Genomic DNA, 22,143 nt, shown 5'->3' on the forward strand with positions numbered 1-22,143 from the left:
AACTTCAAAGTTGATTGATAGGCTCTACTTCCTGTCTAATGTTTAGGAGGAGCAGCTGAGGAGGAGGAGGAGTCAGACATTGGGGTACAGCCACTGCACAGTTGTTGGCTGAAAGGCAAGTATCTCCAAAAGAGTCAACTTTTAGGTTGATTTCCCTGTTGACATACGATGACATTGATTGATTTCTCTACTGAACCCTACTGATGACCACTGTTGAATGCCAACCAGCGTAAAACAAAACAAAAATCATTTGCCATCGGAATCTGTACTGTTTTAGATTGGGAACTGATTATTTCACCACACATTTAATTGATTTTGTGTTTAGATAATGTCATCTTGTCATATAGCTAACCATACTATCTGGTCTGCTTGTTAACACATTTCATTTGTGACCAAGCTAACTTATCTAGTAGGCTAGAAGCTATTGTCAGTAGTGGATAGTGATTGCATGTTAACATTAACATCAGTTGCTTTGCTAAATTAGCCTGCTGGTGCTGGATAGCAAGCTAGCTAACGAAGCCAAAAACTAACTAACTAACTAAATAACTGAATAAATAACTGAATAAATAAATAAATAAATAAATAAATAAATAAATAAATAAATAAATAAATAAATAAAGATAAACTGGGAACAGCTTAGCTCTGACTTACCATTAAACCCCGATGTCTGATTTCCCCTGATGTCAGTGACCCCTCCTGCTATGCTCCTCCTAGCTACAATCCTAAGTCTGATTGGACAACACATATATCATTCTGGCTTTTACCTTTCAAGCCTTTTCTCACTCTTCCTTGTTTCTCCTACTCTCCTTTCTTAGTTCTCATCGCTCCACCAAAGATATTTCCCCCCTCTCATCTGTCGACGGTCTTCCCCCTCTCTCCTCTGTCAGCTGCCGATCGATATTGCCTTAGTCCTCCAACTCTTCTTCTCTCTATCCTCCACCTATCAAAGAAGTCCATTCTTCTCCGGTCCTTTCCTTCTTCACCTTTCTCTTCTCCTCGTCTCTCCATCAGAGATGTGTGTCCTGCTCCTCTTCCTCCTCCTCACTTCCTGTTCGGTTGACAAATACCTGGGGAAAGATGACAAACGTGGTTGCTGTGGCCGGGCAGAATAAAGTTTTTCTGATCAATAAACTAGATAGCAGATTGTTCACCCATAGACCTCTTATATGTTTGTAAACAGCGATTACGTATTTTGTGGGCGGAGCCGAACTGGTTGCAGGTTCAGCTGTCATAGGAATATAGAAGATCCGGACGCCTTCTCCACATATTTTAATGGTTTGCCAGGAAAAGACAGGTTATTATACACAATTAAGCTAACTCTTAGCAATCGGGTGAGGTTTCCTGTCACGTACTCACTCACTGTGAGGATGGGTCTAGGATCCAACTACATCGCCAAAGTTACACTGGCCGGACATCTTCATATTCCTAGTGGAAAAGCCCAGCGTCTATAATACGGCACAATATATCTTTTTCCCGTTATTCCGGGGATCTTGCCAGTTTGACTCGTACTTGTTTCCTCTGATTTTCTGCACCACAAAACGCAACTCCAGTGACCATTCCCAACATGTCCTATGTCGACTATTTGTCAGGTCCCGCGCCGTCACACCGAGGCTAAAGGTAGGCTATCCTTTTTCCTCATGTGGACGGGCAGCTAGTCCAGCAGAACTCCTCCAAAGTCTGAAAGTGAGTCCACAGGACAGTGCAACATTCCAATAAGCAGTGGCGCGTTAGGGTGAGAAGGGGGGAAGGGGTGGGGTTTGGCGGGGCCGGTAGATTCTTCGCCTTTCACACGGGAGGGGTGGACATGCCGTGTTGTGTCTGACGTGTTCAGTTTTTTTTTGTCTAACCCAAACCATAACCCTAACCTTATCCAACTTGTTTCATTTGCCTGAACCCAACCAAGTTGTTTTAGTTGCCTGAACCCAACCAAGTTGTTTTAGTTGCCTAAACATAACCAGGAAACGCGGTGCCGGTATCAAACAGGAAACGGTGTCACGCCACAGGGCCGGCTGCCGCAGGTCGACCCGCGGTGGCTCGACTCGAGCGCGTAACCGGTGGTGTGGGAAAATGACTAATGGGTACATTTCTGCTGAGGGACTCATAGTCAACGTAAGACGCGTTGGGAGTGAGAACGCTTTGTCCCAAATAGTCCCACACTTTTCCAAATCTCAAAGAGGTCTCATTCATCCATTTATTCCTCCTTCCGTCTATTCATCTATCTTCCCAGCATCCATCCATACAATCAATCGTCCATTCCTCCAATCACCTGCCAGCGACTGTTGTCCTCCCCGCCCTCTTCGCCGCCCCCCGCAAGCCCATTGGTGCTCGGCTTCTTCTCCTGCATCTCAGGTTGGTTGTCATTGGTCACGTCCAGCGTGGGGTTGTCGTGGCAACCGTTCTCCACAAAGTGAAGTTCTTCAGCCCGGGACTGGGAGGTATAAGAAAGCAGGGCAGAATCACAGTGTGTGTGTGTGTGTGTGTGTGTGTGTGTGTGTGTGTGTGCGTGCATGCGTGTGTGTGTGCGCTTGTCTCAATGTACCCTGCTGGTTTGCACACACTCACATGTGTTCCTGACATGTTTATTTGTGTAGAGCACAATTACAACAGCATCTTGTGGGGATTTTTAGAGCTCCCCAGAGCTAAAAATATATTTTTCGGGGTCAAGTGTGTCTCTGCGTGTGTGTGTGCCCGGGCATGTGTGTGCATGTGTGCGTGCTGACCTACCATAGTCTTGGTTGAAGGCAGCCGTCTTTGCCAGCAGATGTATATGAGCCCAGAGGTGATGATGACCATACAGACGGAGCCGATGATCACCAGCACCACAAACAGCTTGCCGTAGTCGCTGCGGGTCTGACTGGGCCGAGGCTGGCAGCTACTGGCCGCACTGTAGTTCTGGATGCCCACCTGAGGGAGCACCCACACGCGCACACACATTATTTTCTCAATTAATTGATTAGTTGTTTGGTCTATAAAATGTCAGAAAATGGGGTGAAAAATATCGATCGGTATTTCCCAATTTGGGAAAATGAAGCAGCCCTACATAAAACGTTCTGTCTATCTCAACTTTCTATTTCCATGTTGAGATATTCTTTCATCATGTGGGCGTTGTGAAGCCTGTCCAGACTGTAGCTGTGGGCTTCACAAACAAATCTCATTTACGTGGGTGTTGCAGACTTCTTTTGATGTCTGAATGATCCCTGGTTTACAATATCTATAATCGATAATATCTAAAACCCCATACACTTTTTCCCTGACGAACCAAAATGGCGGCGATTTCCGGTTAAGCCTACAAAAATACCTGCGGTCCTCTATAGTGGAGTGAGTTAAGAGTGAGCTTCCTGGCTTACAGTAGCTATAGTAGAGTGAGTTAAGAGTGATTCCTGGCTTACATTATATATAGTGCAGTGAGTTCAGAGTGAGCTAAGCTTTAGCATTTAAAGCCAGTGTATGAAGCCTGCTGTCCACCAGGCAGCGCTGTGAGTGACTGGCACTCAGCAGAGGCTTGGGGAGTGCTGGTCGAGGCTCTTGCAGTTGCTACGCAAGCTGAAATCTTTTTAACTTCTTGGTGCTCTGCGTGCCAAAAAAACACGCTAAGCTCTCAGTGCTATCATGAATATCAATCAATCAAAAATTTATTTATACAGTCCATTTTGTATTTGAGCCTAAAATGTTTCTGAGGAAGTGGCTATTCTTAAAGGCAGAGTATTCCAGAGTCTAGGACCATTACACACAAAATCTGCTTCAGCATGAATCTTAAATTTGCATCCTTGGAATAGATCAGTGGGAAGGGCTCTAGAAGAAACACATTAACACAGGGAATCATCATGAATATAATATGTCAGGAGCACGCAGCAGTGAGTAACAAATAAGAGAAAGAAGCTCAAAGTCTGTACAGATGCAGTAGATCCAGACTTGGTCTATCTGCCGCCCGCATCAGTCCATCGTTTTTGCAGGAGAGATTTGTTATTTTCACCTTGGAAGTGCACTTCTGTTTTCAGCCACCAGGAGTCACCTTGTCCATCAGATGGTGAGAGGCAGAGGGTGACAGTATTGGGTTTATACAGTAGTGTTTATATGTCAGTAAACCCTTTTTGTTGTTAGTATATGTCATGAGTGATCAATCTGATGTCAAGTGGATTTGAGAATTATATTATATTGTTTGTTGTATTGTCCTGTGTGTAACGGCTGTTAAAGTAAAAAAAAAAAAAAAAAAAAACGGTCAGTGATTTAGGTGACCGTGTTGACACCTGAACAAAATGGGCTGTCAATCTTTACGGATCTTTGTGCGTCCTGGTGGCTCACCTGGTAGCACGCGTACCATGAAGGCTCGGTCCTTCGCAAGGCCGACGCGGGTTTCGGATCCGACCCGAGGTCCTTTGCCCCTTTCTCTCCCCACCTTTCCTGTCTGCTTACTGTCCTGTCTAATGAAGGTAAATTGCCCCCCCCAAAAAAAAGAAAATCCAGTAAATTAGGTGACCATGTCAGTGCCTGTCTTGGTCTTGTTGTCAACTATTTGCTCATATATCGGTATTACTCTGAGTCTGATGCCATGTCGATGATGACATTTCTGGTTGGCACAGTGCCTTAAAATAGTAAATCCACGCACATCACATTGCACACTGGGCTGGGTGCTGGATAAAAAAACAAAATCCATCTCACACGGCCATAACATACTTCCATTGGTACGAATGGTGTGAGTGAAGGCTGTTTATGCTAGCTGTGCCGTAACACCTGCAGCTTGCACAGAGCATAGGAGGTTAAACGCCTTACTGAGCAGCGTACCTCAGTTAAACGTTTCCTGATCTCTCCCAGCATGCCCAGCACATCCTTGGTAGCTATCACTCCTGCAAGACACAAACGCATAGAAATAAAGAAATTATATTATTATAATTAATGAATCATTAATGATATACATTATATTATATACTGTAACTAGAGACCAACTTGTAACCACACCAGGCGCGACGCCTGTGACAAACGAACGAGCCAGGGGCATAAAGTGTGTGTGTGTGTGTGTGTGTGTGTGTGTGTGTGTGTGTGTGTGTGTGTGTGTGTGTGTACCGTGTTCAGACGCCACGTTCATGAGCAGCTGGTGGTGCTGGTGTGTGGGCTTGCTGAGGTAGAGTACCCATGATCCCTCAGGGCTGTTCATCCTCCTCGCAAACACTCGCTCCATGATGTCCAAGAACCGCAGGCCCTGGTCTGCCCGGAACTCCTCCTGACACACACACCACGCACACGCACACGCACACGCGCACGCGCACGCGCACACGCACACACACACACACACACACACACACACACACACACACACACACACACACACACACACACACGTTACAGCTGATACCCTCCTAGTACCCCATAACAAGATCCGCATTCCGCCCTTAAAGGAACACTCTGCCCATTTTCAACCAGCTTTGTATCATTAGAACATCAGTAGTATATCAGAAAACTGTAAACGGTTTTGAAGTCTGTCATTTAATTTGACAGTTATTGAGTGTTAAAGTGTGGACCAGTGACATCACTGGTCCACACTAACTCAAATGAATAACTCATTAATTCAAATCAACTCTCAATAACTGTCAAACTAGATGAATGATGAATAGTTTGACAGTTATTGAGAGTTGATTTGAGTTAATGAGTTATTAATTTGAGTTAGTGTGGACCAGTGATGTCACTGGTCCACACTTTAACACTCAATAACTGTCAAATTAAATGACAGACTTCAAAACCGTTTACAGTTTTCTGATATACTACTGATGTTCTAATGATACAAAGCTGGTTGAAAATGGGCGGAGTTTTCCTTTAAGCTGAAAAGAGAGAAACAGTGTAGAAGACTAATGCCTGTTTGCATTAGGACAGAAGAAGAGGAAGCAATGGGACATCAAAGCAAGACACGCCATCTTCAAGTCTCTTCCTGCATTTGTGTCACGTGGGTTTTGCCCATGGTTTTCCGTGGCCACGCCCACTTTAGGAGACTTGGGGCAGGTCCTCCTGAGTCTATTGGAGTCAATGGGAGGAGTGAACGTGATCTCAGATTATTTATTATTCCCCCCAATTTTCTCCCCAGTTATACTTGGCTAATTTCCCCCAGCTGCCCCGGTCGCTGCTCCACCCTCTGCCGATCTGGGGAGAGCCGTAGACTAGCACCATGCTTCCGCCGACACATGCGCCAGCCGCTTCTTTTCACCTGACACCGGCAGAATGTAGCATGTGGGAGGATCATGCTATTCCCACTCCCTTCCGCCCCTAACAGGCGCCCTGACCGACCAGAGGAGGCGCTAGTGCAGCGACTAGGACACATACCCTTAATCCGGCTTCCCACCCGCAGACACAGCGAATCGTGTAACTCGGGGGGTGCGAACCTGCAACCCTTGTCTTGGTAGGCAGGCAGGGAATCTACCGCTACACTACCCGGACGCCCGTGATCTCAGATTATGACAGATTCTTTCTGCCCCGTAGTCATCAAAGTAAATATTCGGCACATTTTCGCAAGCCACATATCTTCTGAACATTCTGACACTAAAATGGCATTTTTCAGACAGACAGATCAGGAGAAAAATAAACTTGTTCAAGACCTGTCTCTGTCTCAGCAACACACTCTCGCGAGATTTGGCAACAGGAACTCACATTGGCAGGGAGCGATTAGCTAAAGCTACATGTGAAGTTCGTTGATATAGTAGCTAAAGCTGTGGTTGGACAAATATTTTTTTAGTCGAATATCTTAGTTACAACTATATTGAGCTAACAAGGATCAGCTTTGTGTTTATATGTGTGGTGTTTGTGTGGAGTTTGGAGAACTCACAATCTCTAGTTCAAGTTAGCATGCTAGGTCAGCACTAACCCCGCGTCACCAGGCTCAGTCCTCTCACAACCCTTCAGGGGAGAGGTCAGGTGACCATGTGACCATTTAGGAGACTTGCTAGTACCATTTCTTACAATTGGCGGAGCCTGCGGTGCCGTATCTCTAATATGGACCATCTCTGGTAGAACTACAGATCTGACTACATCTTAGTTGCCGTGGCAACCAAAAGGCGACGACTGTGATGAAGGTGTGGGTTTGTGTTGCTACCATGATGACAGACACCTCAGCTAAAGCCCTTGCTGCCTCACACTCGAGAGACACATACACACACGCAGGCAGGCAGGCAGGCACGCATGCACGTACACACGCACGCACGCACGTACACACGCACACACACACGCACGCACACACACACACACACACACGCAGGCAGGCACACACGCAGGCACGCACACACACACACACACACACACACATGCAGGCACACACGCACGCACGCACTTCAAATTGCACAGAACAGAGCAGCCAGATTGGTTCTTCATTGTTCCTTTCAGGCTAATGTAGTTTAAGATGCATAAACGACTATCTTGGCTTACTGTGGAGGCCAAGCTAAAATATAGTCTATTGTCATTCATGCAAACTGTCATTTGGAAAAAAACACCAAATTTTCTATGTGAAAGAATTGTATATGCTGGTTTCTGTCATCGGTTTAAGACGCGTCAAGTGAGTACTGGTCATTTAGTTGTACCTCGTCCACGTACAAATTTCATGATGAGAACCGTGCTTTACAGAGGTTCTGCTGCCTGGAACATGAGACAGATCAAAAATAGGTTTTCCTTCAAAAAGTCACTAAAACAAATCTTGAATCCACAATAACCATTTTGTTGTTTTAGATTATACCTTGTTTTTACGTCCGGTGGGGTGCGTGTGGCAATTAAGTATTTGTTTCCATTATAGTTATAGCTGCTGCCTTTTTGTTTTATCTGCAGAGTCACTTTATTTGTGCTCAAATTCATATTATTTTCTAGTTTTGTATTATGTGACTTCAAAACTGTATGTGATTGTTTTTATTGCTTGTGATTGTTTTTATTGCTTGTGTTTGTGATTGTTCTTTGTGGAAGCTAATGGGGATCCGAATAAAGAATAAAGAATAATAAAGAACACACGCACGCGCACACACACACACACACACACACACACACGCAGGCAGGCACACATGCACACACACACACATGCACGCGCACACACACACACACACGCACACACGCACGCACACACACACACACACACACACACACACACACGCAGGCAGGCACACATGCACACACGCACACACGCACGCACGCACGCACGCACACACACACACACACACACACACACACACACACACACACACACACACACACACACTCTGATGTTGCCCGCGTGGGGCTGGGCTGGGGCTTTACTTCTGGAGTTCTGTTTGTGGAGGTCTGGGGGCCATATTTGACGGCAGAAATGTACACTATGTGAGGGCACAAAGCAGATGACTAATCTAACTGACAGGAGAAGTGATTTGTGTGCGTTACCTGGTGAAATAAATCCTTCAGCGTCGAGTGAAAGCTGTTCGCTGCATCCCGTTGAGACACCAGGCTGGATGTGTTTTATTGAGCTGCTCCATGAAGGGAGATTTTTGCGGATAACGCTTGCTGGCTTTGCGGGGCAATAACTCTGGCTGGGCGACTTTAGGCTCATCCTAGAGCTTCAGAAGGTGGCCCAAGAGTGCCAGCTATCGCATGCCGGTGAAAACATGGATTGGCGTGAAAACACGTCAATGGCGGGGAATGAGTTAATCAACAAGAAACGGAGAGAAAAAAGAAACTGGGGGGGGAAAAAACGTTCAGGTTTACCATCAACGCCAATGATGGATGCAACACCACTGCCTCCTCTTTGTTTATAAGGCATTACTCAATAAGTTACCCACTTATCTTACATCTCTTCTAAAACTCAAAGCACTCTCACATAGAACACGTGCACAGGAATACCTAACCCTTGAAACCCCCCGCATTAATACTGAACTTGGGAAATTAGCTTTTAGTTTTTATGCGCCAGACAAGTGGAACAGGTTGCAGAAATCACTGAAACTAGATCAACTGGTTTCACTTAATCAGTTTAAACTTTTATTGGAGGATACAGTATCAGTTGAGTGTTCCTGTTTTAGTATCTGAAATGCTGTTCTGTATTATTTATTCTGTATTATTCGTTCTGTATTATTCGTACTGTATTGGCTTTGTGTCTTTTGATACTTGGTGTTGATTGTGATGTTTTTGTGTATTTGTATTATGTCAGGGCGTCATTGTAAAAGAGGGCTTGCGCTCTCAACTGACCTTTCCTGAATAAATAAAGGTAAATGAAATGAATGAATGAAATGAACTTCATGAACCAAAATCACACCAGCAGGGAAACAAGACGGAAATCTGATTGGCTGTTGACGGCCGATGATTTCAAAATCTTTCTCAGCTGTCATACTGACCGTCACACATGATAAAATGTGGCAGGCCTACACATCGGCATACAGTGTCAAATTGAGTGCAGAGGCTGGTAGAAGCTGCCAAACTTCTCAGCGAAGGTCTCGTTTGTTTAGCAACTACACGAATTGTCTCAAATGAATGTGGTTATGATGACTCGTTACATATGGCACCTTTAACCTGAACATCACATCCTTTCTACTTACACAGCTCATGTTCTCGCTCATGTTCAGGATGACATAGCCCCGTCCGGCCAGCTCACTCCAGTCTACACACACCACCTGGTTGGGAAAGATTAGGAAACGACACTATAACAGATTCCAGTTTTGATGATGATTTGAATTTTTGATTTGGATTTGGATGGAGTTTTGGTTAAAAGCCTGGTAATAAGGTCTGTGCATGGCGTGTGGTTTCACGTTTCATTCTGTGAGATAAAATACATCATTAAACTTCCCATTTGTGAATTTATTTAATGTGCCTAATAATGTAAGTTTGCACACAAACACACACAAAAGCCTGTCTTAGAATTTGAACTACAATGGGAATAGTAGAATAGTCTGCATAAAGCAGAGGTGCTCAAATGTTTTCCTATGAAGGGCCGTGGGACAAAAATAAATGTTGATGTTATGTGAAATTACATTACACTAAAAAAATTATTATATTTTATAGACAATTTAAATTCTAAATCTAAAATCAATTTTCAAAATAATAGAAACGTTATTAGGACTTTTTTTTTTAAGCTTTTATTAGAGTTAGATTTAGAGTTGATTGGGGGGATTTGGAGCATTATTTAGCCCCCTTCCCGAAAGCTAGGTTGACAGGGTTGATCCCAATCGATTCCTTAGGTCTCCTAGTTTCATATGCTATAAGAATCATCACGCTAGCTTTAGAAATGAGCCTGGCAGAGCCTCTGAAAGACAGTAATATCAGCCACAGATTTTTTCTGTGTACTTGTGTCAAATCTATGGTGGGCCAAAACAAACTGTGGTTTAAAGAAATGCAAACAAGGCAGATCACCAGAATGATAGTAGGTTGAGCCAGACCCTTCTCCAGCGCTGGCATAGCACTATGTGGAGAGAGGTCTGGCCAAGCGAGACTAGCCTAACATTAGCTTTTTACCAATATGGATTACAATTCTGCTTTAAAATGAATAAAAGCAGCAAAATGATCCCATATAACAAAATGTATGAATATCACAAGCCTGCGTTTTAAACAACACAGAGTTTATTTTCGGCATCAGCCCAAATACACATTTGACAACCCATTGGAGTTACAGTGGAGCTGCACTGCAGCCAACAAACCATGGAGGAGCTATCGTTTTTCCAACCCAGTTTAGATTAACCCACTTCCGTATGAATATCACAAACTCCTATACAAACTTTTAAACTAACAGCCATGTTCAGGCATTCATTTAGTTTGACCAGGGCTGTGTGTTGGATGATAGTCTTGAGGGGGAGGGAATGGCCTTACAGGTGCTGGGCAAAGTAAATGCCCGCACCAAGTTCCTGGCTAGGAAGGCTAACCTGCTCGACAGGGACAGTCTTAGACTACTAGCTGGTAGTCTTGTGCAGTGTCACTTTGATTATGCTAGTGCATCTTGGTTTGGAGGACTGACAGCTGCATCCAAGAAAAAACTACAGGTGTCACAAAACAAACTAGTCCGAATTGTGATGGGGCTTGGCCCCCGGGACCATGTAGGGAGAAGCCAGTTCTACGAGCTCAACTGGCTACCAGTTGAAGCCAGAGTAGCCCAGCTTAGGCTCAACATGGTGCACAAAATCGTTACCAACAGGGCACCCAAGTACCTCAGTAGCTACTTCCCAAGTGTTCGGGAATCCCACAGCCACAGAACTAGATCTAGCTTGGCCAACCTGCATCCTCCAAGGTGTAGGACAAAGATGGGGCAATGCTCCTTTGCCTACTAGGAGCCCAGGAATGGAACAAGTTGCCTTTGAACATCAAACAAAGCCTGAATCCAAATAGCTTTAAGGTGAACGTTAGGAAATGGTTCCTAGAAAAAGTCCAGGATTGATTTGAGTAAGTACTGTGGTCAGGTAGTATTTTGTTTAGTTATTGACTGTTTTTTTATGAGGTAGCATTGACTTGTAATGTTGACATGTGATTATATTTGATTATGTATTTTGTTGTGTGCCAAGACCAAGGACCACAACGGAAATAAGTCTATGACTTTTTTGTGTTATCCTTGACATATTTTAATGATACGTGACAATCTTTTATCATGTATTGTATCTACTGTCCAATAAACTAAACTAAACTAAACTAAACTAAAGACCAGTTGTCATTCATGACATCACTGGTCCACAACTTAACTTAAATCAACTCTCAATAACTGTCAAACTAAATGAATGCCTGCAAAACTCTTTACAGTTTTCTGATATACTACTGATTTTATAATGATACAAAGCTGGTTGAAAATCAGCACTCGGAGTGTTCCTTTAACCTGTATGTATGCTATAATCATCGTGTCATGCGTTGTGTGTAAACATACCTGCTGTGCCTCCTGCATGTCGTCGCGGTCGCCCTCTGGTAGGAAGAGCTCCGTAACCCCGCCTCCCCTGACCTCTGACCTCCGGGTATGCGGGGGCGTGGTCTTCTCCAGCCAATTCCAGGACAGGTCCGTGAAGTCCACGGTCGGGGAGGGATCGGTGCCGAGAGGGACCATGTGCCTCGTCTCCTCTCTCTCCATCTCTCTCCACTCCTCTTCCTCCTCTTCCTCTCTGTGAGTCAGTCCAACTCCTTCGGTCCATCCAAAAAGAGCGAGAATGTGTGGCTTAAGCGTATTTCCTAAATCAGGCGAAGTTTCATAGTCTATAGGAGTGATTTAGCGTTCAAAAGAAACTGCTGGGTCAACTTTAAGCTCGAGATCACTTTTAAGCTGTCAATAAAAGGCGAACAATCACAACAACAGAAGGTATAACAGATGGTATTCTGATAGTGAAAGGGTACTTGAGAGAAATAACATTGCGTTGCATAACTCCTCCTTATTGTGCAGGGTCTCAGGTTGTGTCTATTGCTCGTGTCGCTCACTTTGAATGATTAAATCAGGTCGACCGGTCCTGTTACATATCACCACAGATTGTATATTGTAGATGGCATTAAAGGAACACTCCGCCCATTTTCAACCAGCTTTGTATCATTAGAACATCAGTAGTATATCAGAAAACTGTAAACTGTTTTGAAGTCTGTCATTTAATTTGACAGTTATTGAGTGTTAAAGTGTGGACCAGTGACATCACTGGTCCACACTAACTCAAATTAATAACTCATTAATTAAAATCAACTCTCAATAACTGTCAAACTATTCATCATTCATCTAGTTTGACAGTTATTGAGAGTTGATTGGAGTTAATGAGTTATTAATTTGAGTTAGTGTGGACCAGTGATGTCACTGGTCCACACTTTAACACTCAATAACTGTCAAATTAAACGACAGACTTCAAAACAGTTTACAGTTTTCTGATATACTACTGATGTTCTAATGATACAAAGCTGGTTGAAAATGGGCAGAGTGTTCCTTTAAGTAGTATGCTGTATTTTATTGTATGATGTATGTCTTGTATCCACTGTTGTATTGCACACTCTTCGTTGTATAATCAAGTGATTCTCAATCTTTTCCATATCAAGGACCCCTAATTTAGTCCACATTAGAGGCCTCGGACCCCCATTTGATGAGATTTTGTCTCTCGGACCCAAATCTGACAATCCTTGTATTGTTCGATATGATTTCCATGAATCCAATGACTGTCTGTATTGTAGGTAGAAAGATAACGGAGAAAGTATGATCAGAACAGTAATTATTCTACATTCTCTAATGGTGTGAACTTAATGAAATAATTCTGACGTTTAACAATTGATCAATCTGTTGGTGACCCTCTGGGACCCCCTCAAGGACCCCTGGTGGTCCCCACATTGAAAACCACTGGTGTACTGTGTTATTGCGCTGTACTGAGCTGCATGGAGAATACACAGTGCAAATCGTAGTACATGTAATGTACCCTGGTGAATAAAGGGTGATACTGATTTTAAACAAAAAAACTATCATTTTAATTTAGAAGCCAGCACAGATAGCTCCTGCATCACATCGCTAGGCTGCCTGGGAAGCTAAGCAGGTTTGGCTGTTGTTACTCCTTGGATGGGAGGGAGACCATCTGGTCAAGTCAAGTCAAGTCAAGTCAAATTTTATTTATATAGCACCTTTCATACACAAAGGCAATTCAAGGTGCTTTACAAAAAAATAATCGAAAAAACAAGCAGCAAAGCAATGCACATATAAAAAACACATAAAAAACACAGCCGACAGTTTTAGTTAAAATATATACTCAAATTTACAAACATGAAACATTATTTCTGTTTTAAATAAGTTACAAGGCACTCTTCAGTATTATTATTACATGTACAGTCCATTTGTTGGAAATGTACAGGAAAAATCTTTTTAAAATTACAGGCCGAGAGAGGCAGTAGTTTAGTAGCAGTTAAAAGCAAGAGTAAACATAAAGGTCTTTAGCTTGGATTTAAAAATAGGCAGAGTAGGGGCAGATCTAATGTGTTCAGGGAGTTTGTTCCAGTTATGAGAGGCATAGTGGGAGAACGTGGCTTCACCATGTTTAGATTTGGTCCTTGGGACAATTAGTAGACCAGTGCCTGAAGATCTCAGGGATCTGGATGGTTCATAGTGTAGAAGCATTTCAGAGATGTAGTGTGGGCCTGACCCGTTGAGAGATTTGTAAACTATTAGCAGAATTTTAAAGTCTATTCTAAGATTTACTGGCAGCCAATGCAGGGATTTGAGAACTGGTGTAATGTGTTCAGCTTTCTTGGTTCTTGTTAGAACTCTAGCAGCCGCATTCTGAATGAGCTGAAGTTGTTTAACAGCTTTTTTGGGAAGACCATTGAAAAGACTGTTGCAGTAGTCTAGCCTGCTAGAAATGAAAGCATGAATTAGTTTTTCAAGATCTTGTTTGGACATATAGCCTCTAATCCTTGCTATATTTTTTAGATGATAGAAGGCAGATTTTCTTATAAGCTTGATGTGGGAGTTGAAATTTAGATCAGAGTCAATAATAATGCCAAGATTTTTTACCTGGTCCTTTGGCTTCAGAGATAGGGATTCGAGGTGAGCAGTAACTTTGAGCCTATCTTCTTTTTTGCCGAAGACAATTATCTCTGTTTTGTCTTTATTAAGACATTACATTACTAGCGCTGGTGCTGGAAGGACTGGTGCTGGAAGTGGTGCTGTAGGACCAGTAAATGTTAAATGGAGTGCATTTATAGCTATACCACTTATAAGCGCTTTACAATATGCCAACATTCACCCATACTGTCATACTGTCACCCATACTGTCATACACCTATGGCGGCAAGCAATCACGCAGTGTGCTGCCCCAACTATTGGGGCCAATTTGGGGCTGTTGAGTATCTTGCCCAAGGACACTTATGCAATATGCGGACTGGAGGAGCCGGGGATCGAACCGCCAACCTTCTGACTAGTGGATGACCCGCTCTACCTCCTGAGCCACAGCTCAGCTGGTCTCATGAGTAATATCCACATCCCCAATGCCCCAGGGCAGAGACAGAGACTGTCCTGTGAGTGAGCGCTAGTGAAGCGCTTTGACTACTTAGGGGGGAAAAGCGTTATAAATGTAATGTAATCTATAATTTATCATTTGATTATTTTAGATTATTTTAAGGAAGACCATATTTTCATATGTATTGAATCTGATTCTAATAATTTACGATGCATTCAGCTTGTTGAAAGAAACTACAGTGCACAATCTTTAAATAAAAGGGAAAACCACTAAACCCCAATATTCAACACATTCTCAAAGTAAGGGTTGCATGAACTAATCGACTTGAAAAAAATCATGCATGACCTAGTCATGCAACCCCTATCTCAAAGTATACTGCTCAATGCACTTTATCTAAAACCAGCAGAAAGAAGTAAGAACAGAAAAAAAATCAAAGACATGAAAGAAAATAGAAACAAAAAATGTAATGTATTCCCACCTTCTAGCTCCTCCTCTCTCTCTCCTAGCCCCCCCTCTTCCTCCACACTGGGCTGCAGGGGCTCTCTGCTGGGAGCCACGCCCACTTCCGGTACAGTGGGATTCTGGGTAAATTCACTCAGGTGTGTCAGTCCCGTTTCGTCCGCTTCCTCCCTCTCTGCCTCTTCGTCCTCTGTCTCATCTGTAGCAAGAAGCGCAGGTAAGAAGGCACACTTGACAAAAAAGATCTTTAAGTGCTGTAAAGCTCATTACACTCTGTGAAAATTAGTTCCATATTTACTGACTTATATATTCAATACATGAAAATAATTTGCATTATATTGTGAATATAATTAATCGGGAGTTATTAACTGCAGAGGAGTGGGTATAGACATTTAGAATTAGACAAGAACCTATTTCCATACTAAATCAGTATTCCTTCTAATAGCGGCCGGTAGTCAATTAAAATCCGGGGGTGTGGTCGACACGAACAAATAAAGGGCGACCCCCAAATACAGGAAAGAAAGGAAACAAAACAAAACGGAACAAACAAAACATTACCGTAATTATCGGTAATGCATTGCAGTAATAAAAAAATAAAAAAAACGGCTCCCTAATATAATGAACCCCAACAGAAGCAGATCAGGAATCAAGGAGGCTTCATACTCAAATATCAACAAATATACTTATCAAACAGAAATTAGAAATAAAGGCTTGTCTCTAGCTTCCAATAAAGGCCTGGTAACGTTACCCTCTGCAGTTGAGGTAAATAAAGGTATGGGCCAATATTACCAGAAATACAGTATTCAAACACTATCTTTGATTTAATTTGGAAAGAAACCAAAGGTTTTTATGTGGCAACTGAGGTTGGCAGATTCCAGGGCATTTTAGGGTAATTTAGAGGATAGTGAAAGTCAATTTAAATTTGTATTTCATTGCAAGATACTCTGACTTGAAAGAAAAAAAAATCCAATAAAATCGCAAGAATTCTCTTCATGCATCAAGTCAAGTCTCAAACGGTCAAAATTGTGAACCGAGCCGTGAGACAATAAGCATCACACATGGGAACAACAACTAACTGGCCGAGTAAATAGTTTCTACAGAAGTTGTACCTTTTGCGTAGTTTCCCAGCACCCCAAAGTCTGTGCCTGTGTCCGTCTCAGGTGTGGCGGTGCCCCCTGCGTCTCCAGCAGCGGCAGCAGCAGCAGTAGTGCGAGTAGTAGTAGCAGTAGTAGTGGTCATAGTAGTGGCGCTGGAGGAGTGGACGTAGCCGCTGGCCTGACCCTCCTCCTCCCCCTCCGCCTCCCACAGCTCCCGTTCTAAAGGAGCCACCTGTGAGGGAAACGTCACGTTAGAGACAGTGTTGTAGTGCTCGAGTCCAGGACTCGGACTCGAGTACATAATGTACATATTTTGGGGGGAAAGAGAGAGAGCCAGAGAAAGTCAGGGCCAGTCAGAAGGCCAAGTCAGGGGGCCAAGAAGGCCAAGTTAAAATGGTGAGGCGCCAAGGCGGCCAAGTAGGCCAAGCTGGGAAGCGCCAAGTCAGGTAAAATAAAGGTGAGGCGCCATGGCGGCCAGGAAGGCCAAGCCGGGAAGCGCCTTAAATCAAGTAAGGCGCCATGGCGGCCAGGAAGGCCAAGCCGGGAAGCGCCTTAAGTCAGGTAAGGCGCCATGGCGGCCAGGAAGGCCAAGCCGGGAAGCACCTTAAGTCAGGTAAGCCCGACCGAGTTGGGAGCGCCAGCCGCAAATAGCTGTAAGTCGCTAAAAAGGTCGAAGGCCGGAAAAGTACAATCGCGAGGCGCCAAGGCGGCCAGGTAGGCCAAGCTGGGAAGCGCTATCGCGAGGTGCCCCGACCGAGTTGGGAGCGCCAGCCGCAAATAGCTGTAAGTCGCTAAAAAGGTCGAAGGCCGGAAAAGTACAATCGCGAGGCGCCAAGGCGGCCAGGTAGGCCAAGCTGGGAAGCGCTATCGCGAGGTGCCAAGGCAGCCAAGTAGGCCAAGCCGGGAAGCGCCAAGTTAAACATTAATGTATCAAGATCGAAGGCCCGACCGAGTTGGGAGCGCCAGCAGCAAAGAGCTGTAAGTCGCTAAAAGGTCGAAGGCCAGAAAAGTACCATCAACTACCGGCGCCTGCAGATCTCAATTAACCTCCGGTAATCAGATCTTCCTTTTGGGGGATCTCCTAGCCTATGCAGGTGCCCTCCTCTTGCCTCAAGAGGAGCGCCACTGGCCAATGGAGTCATGCGCCAAAGTATTTGCCATGCATGCCGATTGCTAAATAAAGTTTGTCAAATCCTACCAACTGGCCTCTCATGATTGAAATATATTCATATCCATATCAAGTTAACCGTTCTAACCTCCGGGAACAGGGGGGTTCGGTGCTGCTGCAACCCAGGACCATGCTCCTGAGCTGGGGATGAGAGGCCGGGCTGCCTGGAGCTGGAGGACGCAGTGTATCCTGGACAACACAGACAGAGATATGTGTTTGATATGTCAAACACACTGTAATAAAATCAAAGGTGTTTTGTCCTGTTACCAGCACTAGATTTGCATGTGTGTGTGTGTGTGTGTGTGTGTGTGTGTGTGTGTGTGTGTGTGTGTGTGTGTGTGTGTGTGTGTGTGTGTGTGTGTGTGTGTGTGTGTGTGTGTGTGTGTAGGAGGCTAGGAGCAGATGGAAGGTAAGTAGATTAGCATATAGGACCAGATTTTGAATTTGTGAATGCATCTGGCCACCAGTTTGAGAATGTCAAACAAACTTCTGTGCTCTAAAAAGCTAGCAGAATGTAATAAGACAGTTATAAGAATAGTGATAACGTGGCAATAAGGCCACGCCTATTCGATTTCTATGAACAAAACAATACATCATTTTATGTGGTTGTTTTTTTCTGTTTTGTAATTTATGTGAAATGGGTGCCACTGTCACAATGTCAATGGGAGGATCTGCAGACTTTGTAAAGTGTAAGTCCAATCAAACATCTTTCTTTAGCTCAAGTGTTTTCTTATTTAACCATGATCAATGTATTTTCCTAACCTTAACCACATAGTTTTAGTTGCCTAAAATGCCACGTCCACCCACGTTGTTTTAGTTGCCTAGTAATGATGGGTTCCAACTTCCATTTAGGCATTCAAGTGCCAGGGCCCTCATTAATGTTATTGGTTACACCTGTGTTTACCCTGCTTTGAGACAAAATGGCTGCTGTGGGTCAATTCACGGTGGACAAGATGATCACTGCTACTAACCAATCAGAGCATCCAGGTCTGGCGTTGTGTGCCGGATCTCCAAGTCAGGAACACCTGGCTGGTCTGCTCTTCCTCCCCTCTCTCCTTCCTCCCCACCTCTCTCCCTCTCCTCCCCTCCGTCTCTCTCCCACTCGTCCTCTCCTCTCTCCTCCCCCCCTCTCCTCTCTCTCTCCTCCCCCTCCTCTGCTCGGTCTCGGTCCTCTGCGTCCGCCCCGTAGAAGCCGGAGGCCTCCAGGGAGGCATCGGCCGCCTCCGGCCCGCCGCCGAGCTCCGTCTCTGGGTCGGAAAAGGCCGGCTGTCCCTGGTGGAGCGCCACGTCGTCGGGAGTCGTCAGATGGACCATACGCTGAAGAGAGAGAGGGGGAGAGATATAGACATAGATAGATAGATAGATAGATAGATAGATAGATAGATAGATAGATAGATAGATAGATAGATAGATAGATAGATAGATAGATAGATAGATAGATAGATAGATAGATAGATCATTTGCATGTGGTTCGTTTGCATTTCTTGCATGAAAGAGGAAATAAATTAGATTTTGTTCGATTCCAATGACTCAGTGATTATTTGGCCAGGTGCTGAGATTTCTGGCTTTCAAAAAAAATAAGGAAGTCTCAAGTCTAAACAGCAAATGATAAATAGTTTCATAATTCCAGTATTTACTGAATACTAGAATTATGAAACTATAAATAGGCCTACTATAAATACTATACTACTAAAAACTACTACTACTATACTACTTCTATAATACTAAAAACTATAAATACTATTTAGCATGCAGATATATCACTTCCTCATTAAACATTTAGTGGATCTTTACACAAAGTGGTCCTCGTTTGTGAAGAGTATCTTGCTGAACACAAACTTCGCTGTTTCATAAACTTTTGTTAACCACAGACCTAATTTCATGCATTTAACCAAAATCCCCATAGAAACATGTCATTGACTTTTACATGATGTAAGAACAGGAAGTAAAACATGCAGGTCTTCCGGACTCATTCCTATGGTACTCTATACAAAACCCTAACCAATGGGAAATAAGTTAGGGATGGAAATGATGATGGACCCTAACCCCAATGATGATGGAAAATATTTATTTGATAGGAGGGCTGAGAAAAATCTGTGGTGGTTTTATTGGAGGGAATTTTTACTCTCCTGGTACATGATGAGGTCACCACTAAATATTTTCTGTTTTCCAGGAAGTAAAGGTAATACAATTTTGATATAAAGACTACAAGAACATTTAATAATATAATCATCATCATCATCATCATCATTTTTGGTGTATTTATTTTTAAATAGGTGTGTAGGAAAAGCAAACAAGGTGATAATGTTATTTGTATTTACTCTGTGACTTTAAGAAAGACTACACATTAATGGTGACCCCAGTCATTTGACACCCATCACCTTAACCTCCGCTCACCTCCATGTCTTCCTCCACATCCCGCTTCTCCTCCACGGCGGGGCGGGGGCTGGCTACTTCCTGGCTGTCAGAGGACTGCGGTGGATTTGATTGAGAGGAGTTTGCCTGCGAACGAGATGTTTCGTGTATCTGGGGCTGGCCAATGTCATGGACCAAATGAGGCTGGGCTCTGACTAACTCCTGGACAAAGTGGCGTCCGGGTCTGAGTAACTCCCCGATCAGATGTCTCTGGGCCGGGCCTTCATCCTGGACGAGACGGGCCACTGGAGGGCTGAAGGGCGACACTCTGAGGGCATCACAGCTGGCCAGAAGAGCTGGAGAGAGAGAGAGAGAGAGAGAGAGAGAGAGATAGAGAGAGAGAGAGAGAGAGAGAGAGAGAAAGAGGTAATAGGTTCAGCAGGGCAAAATAGAGTCAAATCAGAAAAGCACAAGCAGAATATAAAAAGGCAACATGTGCTAGAAAATTATAAAGAAAAAATCCAACACAATTGAATACAAACAATAGTGGGGTTATATGCTGCTGACAATTTCAACACACAGGTAGACTGCAGAGTGGGAGGTGTGGGGAAGGGAATTCACTATTCACTATTAAGTGCTGAAGTTACTAAATCGATGAATCATGTTGTTTATTGACAGAAAATGTATTACGTTTTTGATCGATTATAAGTAAAAAAAATACCAACCATTTGCTGGTTACAGCTTCAACAGATTTTCATTTTTTTCCTCCATTTCATAAAATTCATACTTTTCTTTTCCTGAAATACAATTTAAGAATCACTTTCGGTTCTGATTACTTGTAATGGCCATTTCTCATTATTTGTGACATTTTCTAGACAAAATGATTAATAAATATAATAACAGATTAAGTGATAATAACCTTAGTTACTATCAGCCTCAAATGCATACTTACCTATAGATTAATATATGTGAAAAAAGTGCAGTAGATATACAGTACATATAGATAAACAGATGATATTTAGATACATGCTCAACATCACTCATTCATTCATTCATTCATTCATTCATTCATTCATCCACCATCCAACCATTAATTAATTCACTCATTCATTCGCTCAGTTGTTTGTTTATTCTTTTGCTTGATTAATTGTGCTAAGAGACTGTTTTCAGTGTTCTGGAATCTGAGTAATGTTGCCTCTTTGCGGTTATGAAAGTGAAGAGTGGAAAGCATCATGCTGCTCTCTGACAGCAGGCTGCTTGTGTCATTGCTTTATAGGGCTGTGGCGATTCACTTATCTCCCGATTCGATACTATCACGATTCTTGGGTGCCGATTCGATTTATATTGCGATTCTTAAGTATTGCGATTCTACGATTATTGCGATTCGATATTACGATTTATTGCGATTTTTGTTTATTTTTTTCTTTTATTTTTTCAGTTTGTTTGCTTTTTTACACTAGATTAGAACATGGGAAAAGTTGAATCATACACTAGACTGTATATTATATCATGAGTAGGGCTGGGCGATATAGTTAAAAACAGGGGCGGACTGGGATCATAATTCAGGCCGGGCATTAGATATCAAGCAGGCCAGGCCGATATGGGCCGACACGCGTGAAATTTGGGCCGTTTGAAGCCCAATTTGGGCCGTTTGAAGCCAGATTTGGGCCGTTTGAAGTCCAATTTTACAATGAGATGCACCCACTTTAACCCTGAAGTGTAATTATTACTTCAGACTAACTAATAAAGTAATAAAACCACTAGTAAACCAGTAGGCGGCGTCTGGCCTGCTGTTCAGTGAGTGGCCTGACTGTAAGCACCCAAAAAAAAAAAAAAAAAAAAATTGCGATTATCGATTCTGGAATAAAAGATCGATTCAAAAAATCGTGACATTAAAAATCGCGATACTTAGGTGAATCGATTTCCCCCCCCACCCCTATTGCTTTACTCACTTTAGTTTCTCTGTGTTTTCTTTCATTCAGTTTAAAGTGATGACATCTCAGAGACTGGAGAGATTCACTTTGTGCCGGTGAGTGAGAGGCTCATAAAGATGGACAGAACATAATGGAGATGACAAACAACAGGCGAATCGCTGCAACTCCTGACTTCAGAGAAGACGTTTTTGTTACAGGGTCCTTCAAACCGGAGATAAGCCGAGAGAAGAGCACTTTGTCTGCATCAGACATTCAACTGATTCAATTTA

The 22,143-nt window shown here is 43.4% G+C and overlaps 1 protein-coding gene across 1 annotated transcript; it reads right to left on the minus strand.

Annotated features, from left to right (window-relative positions):
- Nucleotides 1–1,007: 1,007 nt before the first annotated feature.
- LOC310799392 (uncharacterized protein) lies at nt 1,008–21,206 on the minus strand (the record flags this gene model as incomplete). The annotated part of the gene is made up of 13 exons (XM_083661980.1): nt 1,008–1,067; nt 2,267–2,428; nt 2,725–2,904; nt 4,783–4,844; nt 5,062–5,218; nt 9,522–9,596; nt 11,825–12,021; nt 15,340–15,519; nt 16,430–16,527; nt 17,674–17,774; nt 18,681–18,902; nt 19,983–20,296; nt 21,188–21,206. 13 exons carry the CDS (start codon nt 21,204–21,206, stop codon nt 1,008–1,010), a joined length of 1,827 nt encoding a protein of 608 aa, XP_083518106.1.
- Nucleotides 21,207–22,143: the final 937 nt, after the last annotated feature.

Source organism: Poromitra crassiceps, assembly GCF_964638095.1.
Source record: "Poromitra crassiceps genome assembly, chromosome: 27".
NCBI lineage: Eukaryota > Metazoa > Chordata > Actinopteri > Beryciformes > Melamphaidae > Poromitra > Poromitra crassiceps.